This window comes from Drosophila santomea, chromosome 3R, assembly GCF_016746245.2.
Source record: "Drosophila santomea strain STO CAGO 1482 chromosome 3R, Prin_Dsan_1.1, whole genome shotgun sequence".
Taxonomy (NCBI): domain Eukaryota; kingdom Metazoa; phylum Arthropoda; class Insecta; order Diptera; family Drosophilidae; genus Drosophila; species Drosophila santomea.
Genome location: NC_053019.2, coordinates 19,667,937 through 19,682,054, shown reverse-complemented (window position 1 = coordinate 19,682,054; position 14,118 = coordinate 19,667,937). Strand labels below are relative to the sequence as shown.

Genomic DNA, 14,118 nt, shown 5'->3' with positions numbered 1-14,118 from the left:
AATGAATATCGAAGCTTTTAGCCTGTGAAAAGTCCTGTTCAACGTTGAGTGCAGCTAAATAATTTGGGCTAAGTAAATAATGAAGAATCAGCTTTACGCGGCGCAGGGAATATGTTTTCATTTTCCAGGCGCTTCAAGCTTCCACTTGCATTTTTTATTTTAATTACCCCCGCAACGAATTGGAAAACAAAATAGCCAGCAGAATCACATGCTCAAGACTTTCGATGGTCGCCTTTGTGGGGTCATAAATCATTTTTATTGCTGCCACTTAAAATACCATTGTGTTGCAATAAAGTCGCCGTAGTAAAACACGAACATTTGCTGGGAGAGCACTGTGAGTTTGGCCCACAAAAACTGAACGCTGACCTCCTAGAGTACTTAAGTCCTAGAGTGGTTATCCTGGCCGCAGGAGGAGCCTAATTGAATCGGGATGTCTGGCGGCTGCGGCTCGTGTCATTAGTTTTAATTTCTATTTGGGGATTATGGTCTTGCAACATCTGAAACCACGGCGAAAAGCTTCCCGAGTAATTATGCAATCTCATTTTGGCATGACCTCCAATGCGAATACTGCTTGCATGTCCTTTTTTGCGAGGACTCTCACGTCAAGACTTCATGCGGCCTTCTGGCATTACAAATTGCCGCCGTACGCGAGCTAATGCTTTGCTATTTGTACAAAATGCTAATTTGATTTATCCGCATTTCATTTTTATGAGGCCTCGCTTGTTTTGCGTTACATTGAATCCATTTTTTAGCTGACTCGCGTGCCGTCACCGAGGTGAATGTAAATATTAAATGGAAAGCGGCGCATATTCCACTTCTTTGGCCAGGACGAGGCCGGCTCGCAATTAGGATAATCGTCGGCGGGAAATGTTAATTTAAATGTGAATGATTGTGGTTCTGTTTTCAGCTTTCTGTTTATATTCCAGCTCCTCATTCTGCTCCTCCTGCTACTCCTGCTACTCCTGCTGCTCCTGCTCCTGCTCCTCCTTGCTGTTGCTCTGGACATTCGTGCCGCCGGTTGCGTGATGGAGTACATGTGTTTGGGCGCGGAACTTACGGCGATTGTGTAACCGCTTGGCTAAGCTTGATTCCGAATTGGATTCTCACGTGACAGGCGGCCATGCGTGGGGCATTGATTGAGTGAAGTGGGTGACATGATGACTGTACTGTACTGTAAGATCCCTGCTACAAGTCCATGTTGAAAATGCCACGCTGCTCCATGTTCATATCGCTCCAGGCACTAACAGCCTCTTTCACCGCCAAGGATTTCGGCATATCGCGATGGATCTCATGGTAGAACTCCATGAAGTTTAGAAAGCCATTCGAGGGTAGCAAACTTTCCCTAACTAACTCCTTGTTCGAGATCCTCTTAACGCCTGAGACGGGAGTCCTGCTGCCGATTAGCGGTTTATAAGCAGTGACATTATCGCGAGCTCGTCGCTGAGGAACTCTCTTCGCCTTGGGATTCTTTTTAACCACCTTCTTACGAGCAACCACTTTCTTCGTAATCTTTTTGGCCTTCTTAGGAGCCACCCGCTTGGGCGCACCCATTATGATCTTGGTTGCAGAACCCTTTTATAAAGTATGTTAGTATATATGAATTTGGATGCAAGTGCTTTCAGCTACTCCACTTACCATATGAGCATATCGATTTCGCTGAGCCGGCGAGAAAGTTCCCCAAACACGAGCTGCATTCAAAAATGCATCATTGGAGGGCATCTGCCTGTGCTGATTTCTGTAGAGTTTCAGGAAGTTTCTGTAGGCGACGATAGACTCTCTGCTCTCGACTGATCTACTTATGGCGTGACCCATTGCGGAAAACTTGAGATTTAGTTGTGGGATATAAAGAAATCTAATGTGGATGGATGCACGAGTTTATTTTGTATAAAACACAAATTTAGAGCTGTTTGACACAAAAGGCCATGTTTGGAGTCATGAAAATTAAATATTTATACAAACAATATACATGTAAACTTGTACAAATAAACAATATAATAAACAATATTCGTTTGCTTGTATAATCTTGAATAAGCAATGTGGATTCATAAGTTGTTTTGATTTATTTGTGAAGATGACTTAAAATGTGGCAAAGTGGGAAAATGTTTCAATCATTTAGAAGCAGCCAATGTGATACAAAATTGGTTTTCGATGAATAAATATGCCCGATTCCAACGACTTTGTTGAGCAGACTTAAGCCACAACATGAACACGGCACACTTTTCATAATTAAAGAGCTTCCTGCTACAAAAATTGGTGATTGTGAGCAGTTCCCGCACAACTCCTTCTTGCCAATCTTATCGCTTGGCTAACGAACTAACGCCATTAGCCAACGCGGTCGGTGCGACAACCAGTGACCAGCTACGTCATAAAAAAAAGGGCAACAACCGACCATTAGGCTTTTGGTCAAGTGGCAGGAGGGGAAAGGACTCGGGCCACGACGAGGTGAAGCCTAATGAAATTCCATGGAAACATGGAAACATGTTCTCGCCTGATAAGCAGCCATTGGTCAATTGGCCAGTGGAGGGAGGATGGAGGATGGAGGAGGGCGGAGGGCAGACTGCCTCCAAATGTGCACCACACAGGCAATCCGGAGGAAGCGAGCGTGACGTGGTACGCAAAACGCAAGCCAACCCGCCACACGAAATATGAAAAACTGCAGGGGCGAAAAGTCAATGTCATTTGCAATGCAGCTCTGTAAATTATTTTACATGGCCGACGTAAGGCCAAAAAGTGAATGGAGTGAGTTTGCTGTGGCTTTAAGAACAAAACCCGAGGAAGAAAAATTCAGCCAGGTTGAGCCGCACTTTGCCGAATCTCCGCTAGGTGGAGCTGCAGCAGCTTGCAGTTAACTGCACTGGGAGAAAGTTGGGAGGCCTCTGTATAATAAACTGTGTTTTCATACAAAAATTTAATTTTTTGCAATTTTTATTTACCTCTTTTACCCCTTACAAAAAATGCGAAAATTTGGGAAAAATTATTTTAACAATGCCGGTCAAAAAGTAATATAGTTACATAGTTAGTATTGGTAATTAGGAGTAAAAAATGTTATTCTTTTAGCTTTCTGACCATTTTTATTCAAGTTATACCGACAATACCAATCGTAAATATTGAAATGTTGGCGAAAATCGATTTTCTGTTTTTTTGCGTAAATAATTATCAGTATTTTAATCACAGCATTCGAAATAGTCGCCCAAACATGGAATGCCATACCTCGTTGAGTTCGTAATTAAATTTCCAATCGAACTGTGTTTTCAAAAAAAAAAGCAATTTTGGTCATATTTTTTGCAATTTTTGATGATGTTACCCCTTACAAAAAATGCGAAAATTTGGCCAAACATTATTTTAACAGAGTCGGTCAAAACGTGATTTGGTTGGTTAGTATTGGTAATTAGCAGTACAAAAATGTAATTCTTTTAACTTTCTGACCATTTTTAGCCAAGTTATACCGAAAATACCAATCGTAAATATTGAAATTTTTTTCAAAATCTATTTTCTGTTTTTTTGCGTAAATTATTATCAGTATTTTGACCATTGCATTCGAAATAGTGGTCCAAATATGGAATGTCATACCTCGTTGAGTTCGTAATTAAATTTCCAATCGAACTGTGTTTTCAAAAAAAAATGCAATTTTTGTCATATTTTTTGCAATTTTTGATGATGTTACCCCTTACAAAAAATGCGAAAATTTGGCCAAACATTATTTAACAGAGTCGGTCAAAACGTGATTTGGTTGGTTAGTATTGGTAATTAGAAGTACAAAAATGTAATTCTTTTAACTTTCTGACCATTTTTAGCCAAGTTATACCGAAAATACCAATCGTAAATATTGAAATTTTTGGCGAAAATCGATTTTCTGTTTTTTTGCGTAAATAATTATCAGTATTTTGATCACAGCATTCGAAATAGTCGCCCAAACATGGAATGCCATACCTCGTTGAGTTCGTAATTAAATTTCCAATCGAACTGTTTTCAAAAAAAAATTAAATTTTTTTCAAATTTGTTGCAATTTTTGATGATGTTACCCCTTATAAAACATGCGAAAATTTGGCCAAAAATTATTTTAACAATGCCGGTCACAAAAGTGATATAGTTAGTTAGTATTGGTAATTAGAAGTAAAAAAATGTTATTCTTATAGCTTTCTGACCATTTTTCGCCAAGTTATGCCGAAAATACCTAAATTTCTTTGGTTTTAATAACAAGGCTATTTTCCTTCTTATCTACCCATTATATGTATGTGCTCTGGAACGTAAAGTAACTAACAGCTTATTGTTTGCAGTGTGAGTCCACGTGTTTCACCACGCCTGTCCCAACTTTCTGGCATTTATCTCTGTGAAAAGAAATCGCTCAACGCCCGGCGGTCGGCGGGGATTCTTTGTCTTAGCCAGGAGCTGGAAGACACGGTGGCTGGTGGCTGGAAGGACGGCAAACTGGCGGAGGACGAAGGAGTGGCCATCGCAAGGCAGCGTTTTCGCCGCGTATTCCAGTGCAGTGAGTCCTGGGTAAGGAGGATTCAGATGGTCCGCCTCTCCTTTGGCTTTGTGTATGCAAACAAAGTGCGAGATAAACTTTTGTTCTGCCTGAACTTTGTCGCGGCTTCGAGTTCGGGTGGCGGTGGCTTCTGCAGCTGCCGCGTTTTGCTGTGGCTGTTTTTGCATTATAATTTCAGCTCGCTTTCGCACAATTCCCGTCTTTTCCCGTCTCTTTGTCCGCGCTTTATGAAAATGAGTTAAACATAATACAAATCTCTGGGGCGAGTTTGGGAAATTGTTTTTAAATTTCACCAGGAGGCCCCCAAATTCTCGCTCTGCACATTTAGGTTTTGTGTCACACGCGCGAGGCGACGGAATTGAAAATGCCAGAAACAATATGTCATTAGAATATAAATTGAAATTGACGGGCCAACTTGTTTGCCTTTCGTCGGCATTTCTTTTGCGGCACGCAGACAGGGTAACTGTCATTGGTTTTGCATGTTGCAGGTTGATTAAAAAACTATACGAGAGTGTTTTTCGCTCCACTCACGTGCCGCACGCAGATGGAGGCGAAAATTATCCGCTCAGAGATGCGGTGACTTCTGTGGAAGGCAGCAGAAATGCCGGCAATACTGGCAGACAATCCTGCGAGGGGCACAAGGAGGCACAAGGAGGCACTGGGTGCCAGGCCATGGACATACTTTTCCAATTTACCCCCACCATCGCTGCTGCGGACTGTGCGAAATGAGCCACTCAAAGCAATCAGGCAGATACATCTCTGGCCCCACCCAATCACTCAGCCTGAGTCCCCAACTCCCCCACTTCGACCTCCAGTTTCCGGCCGAGCAGCCCATCCCGGAATCCTCACCAGCCATCAGCGCCATGAATTATGCAAATCTCTTGCGGCCAACTCAACGCAGAGCAGAGGCGGTCGAGCTGGGAAAAAATCAAACAAAATCGATTGATGTACAAATTTTTCTTAGCATCCGCAAACAATTTTCTCCGAACGGAGATGGAGCCCGCCTTTTGATTTGTGCGTCAATGACAGGGGAATGAGTGGGGGTGGTGTGCTGCTTGAGTGGAAATGTTGTCTTGTCCTGGCAGCCTACTCCTAAATTATGTAGATTTGTTTTAGCATAATGCTTGCGCTTGTGTGTGTGTGTGTGCAGGAGGCGGGGAGCAGGGAGCGGAAACAAGGATCCTACAGCGATTTCTTTTCTCCTCGCCTGCAACGTTTTAAACCGCCATTAAGTTGCCCCCATAAATATCAGGCTGCCCCGTTCCCAAGTTTGCAGGAGAAGAATTATGTAAATTCGGTTGGTCACAGGACTGCGTGGTGTGCACACCATCCACATCCACATCCACATCCACATTTCATTGAATTACTGTGCGTTGCCCAGGACAACTGATGGTCCTGGACGCAGGCAGGACTCGACTCGACTCGCCTTTTCGACACATTCCCCCGTTGCCATAGTGTTAGTTGGCACTGTGCGGTTGCCTTTGACCCGGCCAATAGCATGCGATTATATGAGAAATTCTTAAGTTTCCACTTAGTTGTTTGTTCTGGCTAATTTAATTTATTAACATTCACAGCGCAATTTAGTTTAATTTGCCGGACATTCTCCGTTTGGCTGGCCCATAGTATGCATAGAAAGTGTAACTTTTCCATCGACGACAATTGTGGAAACTTGCATTTTTAGCAATAACTGTTCGCCGAAATCAAATCAGCTGAAAATTAATTTAATTCGCACTTGAACGGCAAAGTTTGGCTGCCATGTAGCTTTATGATTTGCTTGCGTTTTATTCTTCACCAGGCAGCGCGAAAAAAACGCAAAAAACGCAAAAAAACGCGAAAAAAGCGAAAATACCGAGCTGCAAAATTTTAATTATAAAAGTTTGGATCTTGCTCGCCTTGACGCCTGCTTGCCAGCCAAACAAAACTGCCTGACTGACTGACTGACTGACTGACTGGATGGCTCGTCCTGCTCCTTTTGCCACTCCTGTCTGCGGATTGCGGGTCCTGGTGCCAGGACCAAAGTGGTGGTATTAGTGCACACCCCCAGCAGCAGCAGCAGCAGCAGCAGCATCGTGCGCTGCACTTTGCCAATTTCACCAATATTAATTATGATTTCATTTTCGTTAGTTAACAGTTTTTTTTTCATTTTTTTCTTTCGCAGCGATTCTTTATTGCTTCCACGCTGCTTTGAAATGAATACCAATGGAAATGAATGGGGTAAGTGAAAGAGTTTCCTTGTGGCGCAACTTAATTAATTTTACATTGCTTCGAGTGCACTGCTCTCTAGCTGGCTGTCGGAAAAGTGTTCAAATGATAAACGAGCTAATTAATATGCGCCAAAAACTTGTCCCTGGGCCAACTGAATCCAACTGAATCCAATGCAAATGGCTGGAAAGAGTCGCTTGTGGCCCGCCAATTATGCGATATGATTTGCAAAAGTTAGCCCCCAGCCCCCACACTTCCAGCTCCACAGCATATTTCTGCGAAATGTCCCCCATTTTCTGGGCCAGTTCAACGACACAGTTTTCATTAAAATTCATGTGCAATATATTGAGACTTGCATGCATAATGGTCACTAAGTTTGCACCCGGCAAACTTGGAGGGTGGCATCAAGTGGGACCGCCTGGTTGCCAACATGCAAATACACCGACATTCCTGGGCCAGGAACATCTAGGCACTGGCAACTGGTAACTGGAAACCAGTAACCAGTTACCAGTAACCAGTAACTGGCATCCGGACATCCTCTGCGTTCCGTTCCAAATGCAACTTGCAACGCTAGTATCCGCCTGTATAAAAACGCAGCTCAAGTAGTTTGGCCGCTCTATGAAATTTCATGCATAAACTTTTGCCAAATGCGAAACTTTTAATAATTTAAGCCGTGCACGTATGTCCACGTTCCTGGATGCCTCTTGTCCTCTGGTCAGTTGGCTTTGAGTTGGATTTTTGAAAGGGCTTAGAAGTGCTTGAGGCGAAGTCCTTGGGAGAAAATCGACAAAAAAAAGGTCTTGCAGTTCCATCGATGATTATGTACTTTCATATAAATTTGCAAAAAGTTTGCGAGTCTGCTGACTGGCACAAAGGAAGTGACACATTTAAATTTCATACTTACGACTGCCATTAGGGCTGGCAAACACTTGAGGGCCTCTTGAAGTTGTACAAAAATTGCAAACGCTATACATACAAATATGTATTAAGCCATTTTCCATGCTAAGCTGCAGCTGAACACAATAATAAAAAATAATAAAAGTATTCGCCACAAGAAAAGAAAATGTGTATACCCCTCTCTCCTTTGTGAATGCTGATGATTTGCAAACATAAATGTTGCTTTTGCCGGAAAAGGTTTCTAATAACAAGCTGAAACTTTAGAAAATCGGAGCGAGCATTGGTAAATGAAACAAATTTGCATAGTTTAGTTTACATCTAATGCTTTATTTTATTTTTGAATATTTTAGGGTTTCTTATGCGCATTAATCATACAATTAGCATCGTACTATGTAGTTAGTAATTAATGAATTCACTTTTTATGAACACGTACCGGTCACGTGCTTAGCTATATCTGTTTAATCTGAATTATACTGGTATTTAGGTTCAGAATGGGATCCCATTCGGAACCCCTTCTCAACTATATCTGTTATCTGTAGTAATGCCTCCGATTCGTCCTTTATCCTGCATCCTGCATCAACTGGCTATGTAAGGTACACACACATACACATTTATGTAGATAAATTGTAACGCTTTTACTTTTTTACTTCTCAATTCGACTCGGACTCGACTCGATTCCCCATTTTGAATTCGGTTTTGGTTTCCGTTTTGGTTTTGGCCTCGTTCGATCGATCGACATGCTTAAGTACAGAAGGTTGTGTACGAGTTCGAGTTATAGGCCGCGGCCTATCAAATATACAAGTGACCCTTGACCTCTATTGTGTGCCCTAAATGAAACAGTACGGTTACGGATTCGGATCGTACAATTGGAAAGGTGCAAAAGCTGATAAAATGCCTGCTGGGTTCGTAACACTCAATATTATTCACGTATTTATGTATTTATTTACAGGTTCGACACTCGTGACATTCACGTGCCGCTAATATGTATGCAAAGACTCACATTCAAATACTCCGAATAATATTCCGATTCCGATTTTAAGTGGGATATTAGCTTACTTGGGTCGCTATGTTTTTCGACCTTTTGCCTTCCTTCTGTTTTTTTTGGTGGTACAACACGTTTGCTTAAATTCTAATTTACATCGAAAAACATTACATTGAATTGCTGTTACGTTGTTATCCTTTTTGGTTATGGGTGCGCTTACTGGCTAAAATAAGACTACAACTGCAATCGAAAGAGTGGCAATACAAATGAAATGAACTCGATCCCGAATTTGAATTTGAATTCGAATTCAAAACGGAAACGTGGCAATTACTTTACATACTAACATTTTGCGGTGTTTGGGTGTGTGGCCATCTCTGTTTTATTTCATCTCAAATACGAGTATTTTGTTATTTATGGTTTCGCTCGAAACTAAATAATATCACTATATAATGTTTGCTTAATTTACATACACATCCCGCACATCCTGCACATTGGGCCGCATCAGCCCAACATTTATGAAGTAAAATGCAGTTCACATTCAGATATCTAATGCTTATTTACATGACCTAGTTCGACTTGCTTACTCTACCATGGGGATGGAACTGGGGGGTGGGCTTTGGATGTTGGAATGGTGGAATATTGGATTTGCCTCCTCCAATTGCAATTTCCATTAACCATTTTCCGGCTGTATGTGTGATTGGGTGTGTGCTAATTTAATCGTGGACAAGAACTCTTGAAAAATTATTTACATGGGTTATTCGTTCAGCTTTTTGGTTTGCAATCTCTCTGCTTCTTTGTTGCTTGGTGTAGGTCTGGATTCACTTGCTCTTACTGGTGGACAGTTTAGGTGTACAATAAAATCTTCTATTCTTCTGCTTTGGATTTCTATACACTCCATGTTTCCGTCCTGCCCCGGCAACTGCCTCCTCCTCTAAGTGCGAGTGATTCCCCTTGTCTTGTGCTGCTCCTGATTTTGATCCTGATCCCGATTCCAATCACGATCCAGGTCAGGATCGTCTGCCGCATGAACCGCTTATCCCAGGCCCAGTCGGCGTCTGTCGAACTGGCAATTACTCAAGGCCAGGGCCAGGAGGAGTGCCGTGTGAAGGAGTGTGGATCCCGGCAGGCTGCCTGTGGAGGCACTATTGCTGCGCGACTTGGAGCTGGCCACCACCTCGGCGTCCTCGGGGCCAATGTCCTGGCTGCTGTTGGCGACGACAAATTGAAATATATCGCTGACCTGCGGGGTTCGAGGGCGAGAGGTGAGAGGTGAGAAGAGAAGACGAGGTTTGAGCAAAGAAAAGTGGCACAAAATCAAGATTAAGTAGCCGCCCTGTCGCACCGAGCTGGAGTGTTGGGGACACTCGCTTCGATTTATGCCAGAGCTTTTGGCATTGAGCTATATAGAAGGTATATAGTACATAGAACTCACCTCATTCCAGCCGTAGCGATTCTTGGCCTGCACAATGGCCTCGTAGTAGCCGCCCGGATGCAGATTCTTAATGGTGTAGGACATGATGTGTGTGAGGGGCTCCGAGGCCGGTCGGTGCTCCGGGGTGAGGATGAAGTCGTGCCACCTGCCCGGCTGCTGGTACGTCTCATTCATCTGTACGGCGGAGAAGCAGGAAAGCGGGAAAGCGGGAAAGCAGGGAGATAAAACGAAACGAAGAGCCAAATTAAGTGCCGGATTCTACCATTGACAGTTTTCCCTTTGATTCCTTAATTAATTTTATGTCCTGCGCGAGGAAACCAAATGATTTCCGCTGCGAGCGCCCGATCAAGTTATGACAGCTATCACATCAATTAAGCCACCTCCACCACCAACTTCTCCTCCACTTCCACCTGCTCCTTCCTGTCACTTGATATGCCGCTCCGGCAGAAAGTCCTCCAATAATTGCACTTCAATGGCCCATGAATGCGGAGAAAAAATTATCTCCGCCCAATCAAGGGGGCGTGGCAGCCCACTGCAGTTCGACATTCAGCGCCAAGTGTCCGTGAGTTGAAATCTCATTAAATTTCGTGACCCAACTCGCCCGATTTGCCTGTTTGTACAGCCCAGCGTCGCAATTAAGCGGCATTTTTTGTGTGTCTACCCTGACAAGAGTATTGAAAATTGCTTTTCTTTTTTTTGTATGTACCTTTGCTACATTGAAAATAATTTTTAAATTTTTTTATATTTTCTTTATAACTCCTTTTGTTACCCCACTCATTTCTATGTTTCCTTCCAGTCTTTACATGAGGTTCAATTCCTTTTATCTGCGTTTTGGATGTCGATTTCTTAAGACATCACTGTGGGTGCAATTTTAATCACGTGCTTCATTAGTGGGCACAGTGCTCTCCCAGAAACATAAGCCCGTTTCCAGACAAGATGTCAAGGTATCGGATTGCTTGTGGCGTGGAGCATGGAGCGTGGAGCATCTCCCGCCAGATTGTCAAGATGTCAGTCTGGCGGGATCGGGCTTTGTGCATGTTTCACCATTAATTAATTGAATATACTCCTTTCATATCGGATTGCCAGTGGCTGCCCTCCCCCGCCCATTATCCACCCATTATCCACTCCCCTTTCCACTCACCTGCACTCGACGGTAAAGTAGGCGGACCTCCTCCAACGGCGGGTAGCTATCGATTTTCCAGGTCAGATTGTAGCTGTCCGGCAGACGACCCCACTTGGGTGAATAGAACTCGGCGGCGCCGGGACGTCCGGAGAGCTCCATGTATTTGCGGGAGCGACCCAGCGAATTGTCCGCCACGCAGCTGAAAGGGATTTCTAATTAGCATATGGCTTGAGTGGTTAATTGACTTAATTGGCTTTTGGTTTTCGAATTTTGCAGCTCTCTTTTTTCAGTTTTTCTGCTGTTGTTGTTTCGTATCGTGTGTGTGTGTGTGTTTGAGTTGTTCATTTCTGGGTGCGTCATGTTTGCCTGCAATCACTTTTGCACACGGCCAAAAATGTAATTTCCTTTTAATTTTGCATTACTCTCTGTCAGCATTACTCATACGCCACGTGGGGCGGCTTGTGGCAGCACAACCATCCGCCCCGTGGGCCACTGGCCGCATCGATCTGCCGGCAGTCGGCAAGTGGAAAGTGGCAAGTGGCTGGCAACCGACTGGGGAACTCGACTCAACTAATCCAAACACGTCGACACGTCGTGTGCACAAAAGCCACTCACTGTGGGTGGTGGCCAGGTGGTTCGGTGGCAAGGTGGCATGGTGGCATGATGGTGGTTCAATGGGCACCACTAGCACCATCACCCTCAACCCATCACCCACATCGCCCCCATTCGGAAGATGGCTAAAACTTTGTGCATGAAATGTTGTGTCAACATGGCGAAACTTCCGCTTCTTTAATATGTTTCAGACAGATTGACATTGATGTGGAAAACTTGTTTGTCCGCAAAATGGGTGGAGCACGGCCCCCACACAGACTATTCCCCAGAAGCCAGAGCGCCGGACGTGGCTACACGAATGTTCGAGTGTTCGAGTGTGGCAAATACGGCAACAGCGACGGACTAAGCCTCGATCCCAGACAAGTGGCAACTTACAACTTGCGACTACAGCTAACTGGCTGACAAAAAGTGAAATAAGTTGTAGTCAAAGTTGCCAAATTGACTAAATCAACGCTGGCCGGCAAAGTTCATAGTAAGCCACAAGTTGTCCTCGTCGATTCGAGGATTCCATTGAACTACTTCTAGGACCAGGAGCAGGGCCAGGACCAGGACCAGGAGCAGGACTCACCTGTAGTTGCCAAAGTCCTCCTGCTGGATGTGGCGGATGGTGAGCATGTGACGGTTGGCTCTGGTGGCCATGATGCGCCTGTCCGTCGATTGGATCGGAAATGAGTTTTGGTACCAGGACACCTGCAGCGAGAAGTGACTTGGATTAGCTTGCTTTTCAATGGCGATGCTGGCGATGATGAAGATGAAGCACATGTCAATTGACTGCAACAACGGATAAGCAACTAATAAATTCAACTCAAAATTTGACCCACTTGCAGTAACTTCTGACTGCCCACTGTCCGCCAATCGAAACGAAAAAAGAAAAGAAACAAAACGAAATGAAATGAAAGTTGGGCAAATAAAAATGGCATTAATTTGCCACAGCAAGAAATCGGAAAAAGAAATTGCAGGCCAGCCTGTGCCACAAAGCCTGTGAGGACGAGAACGAGAACAGGACACAATACAACAGAACAGGACTCAACTGAAACGAAAAGCTGAATAAAAGCTGAAAAACTGAAAAACTGAAATACTGAAAAACAGGAAAAGTGACCTGGAAAACAAAGTTCTTGCATAAACCAATGGCGATGGCGATGGGAATGGGAATGGAGGAGGCAGGATGACTCGCTCCCAGGGAGCACTGCATGTTTGCTATCCCGCCTGGCCCCATTCCTTTTCTGCCCATGGCCCCGTAATCGTAATAATCTAAAAATCCACGAAAAATAACAAAAAACTATCTGGGCACAATGGAACGAATGAAACGGTGCATTCAAAGAGCCAACAAACCGTTGCGACTGGATCAGCGAAAACAATGCAAACGAGCTTCGCCTCGAATCCTTCGCCCGAGTGTATCCAGGATTTCTCCACTTGTATATCCGGGGGATCTGCACCCAGATACCCAGGCATCCGTCAGGTTGCAGGATGGCAGTGTAGCAGCATAGCAGGATGGCCAGCAAGGACACACAGAGAATGAAAGCAAGAAAAGCAGAGAGAGAGAGAGAGAGAAAGAATTTAGCACACGAAGCAGCAATCTGATTACAGTCAAAAATCAATTTATATACAGTTGCTAAGATTCCGTTTGGTCTCGGCTTTCCTTTCCCGTTCAAATTGTTTTCTGCCCGGCATTTGTCTATATCGAATCACTCGGTGGTGCCGATGGTGCATTGTTGCATGCATCGAGTATCTAGTATCTAGTATCTAGTATCTGGAGTCGTGTATCTCTGCACAGCGGTTTCTCGACTCGACTCGACTTGAATCCGGATTTGCTTTCGCGCTGCAGTCAGCAGCTTTAAGGCACTGATTTACGAGTCCCGCGTTACTCTTTTGCCCAAAACACTTTTCTTCGCCTCGAGTTGCTAGGTTTTATTTATCCCCTCAACATCTGCAGTTTGTAATTTGAAAGTTCTGATCTACCCCAAATGGATTTCAAGCTGCTGCTTTATTCACGCCATGATTAATGACACAAGTTGCGGCACAAATACTAAGTACTTGCAGATACACTTCAATGCCAGGCATATGTACATATACTGAAACAATATAGTTTCCTCGCTTAAGGCACTACAAACCCACTTAAGATGGGTTGACACAGATAATATACATAGATTATCTTTTTTATCATATAACTTATTGAATTAGATATTTTCTAGAGTTTATCAAAGTGCACTCACACAACACATCCAGCCGCATGTCCACTGTGACCGGATCACCCACTCCGTTGTCGGCGGTGCACTGGTAGACTCCCGCTTGCTGGCGCTCCAGCTTCTCCAGGGTCAGGATGGGTCCGTCTCCGATCCTGGCTGACGACTTGTTTGCGCCGCTCTGCAAGGATGTGCCAA

At 44.0% G+C, this 14,118-nt stretch overlaps 2 protein-coding genes across 3 annotated transcripts in view; both read right to left on the bottom strand.

Moving 5' to 3' along the window:
* Positions 1-219: 219 nt before the first annotated feature.
* On the bottom strand, positions 220-1,939 carry LOC120453919. Its single transcript, XM_039638854.2, has 2 exons — positions 1,636-1,939; positions 220-1,572 (listed from the first exon to the last, which is right to left on the bottom strand). The coding sequence occupies exons 1-2, from the start codon at positions 1,810-1,812 to the stop codon at positions 1,186-1,188; spliced, it is 564 nt and encodes a 187-aa protein (XP_039494788.1). The 5' UTR covers positions 1,813-1,939; the 3' UTR covers positions 220-1,185.
* Positions 1,940-7,894: 5,955 nt separating this feature from the next.
* LOC120452682 (limbic system-associated membrane protein) overlaps positions 7,895-14,118 on the bottom strand; it is a 64,249-nt gene continuing 58,025 nt past the window's right edge. For both annotated transcript variants that reach the window (XM_039637032.1, XM_039637033.1), the window contains 6 exons: positions 13,951-14,101; positions 13,070-13,167; positions 12,306-12,427; positions 11,144-11,324; positions 10,003-10,176; positions 7,895-9,810 (listed from right to left, as the gene is read on the bottom strand). In XM_039637032.1, the coding sequence (XP_039492966.1) occupies positions 9,604-9,810; positions 10,003-10,176; positions 11,144-11,324; positions 12,306-12,427; positions 13,070-13,167; positions 13,951-14,101 (933 nt within the window). In that variant the 3' untranslated portion in view covers positions 7,895-9,603. The remainder of the gene's footprint in view (positions 9,811-10,002; positions 10,177-11,143; positions 11,325-12,305; positions 12,428-13,069; positions 13,168-13,950; positions 14,102-14,118) is intronic.

What these genes read in the sequence shown, in the direction of transcription:
- LOC120453919 (XM_039638854.2), bottom strand. Translation starts at nt 1,812, where the DNA reads ATGGGTCACGCCATAAGTAGATCAGTCGAGAGCAGAGAGTCTATCGTC. An exon ending in GAAATCGATATGCTCATATG is followed by an intron (nt 1,573 to 1,635) that starts GTAAGTGGAGTA and finishes ACTTTATAAAAG; the next exon opens with GGTTCTGCAACCAAGATCAT.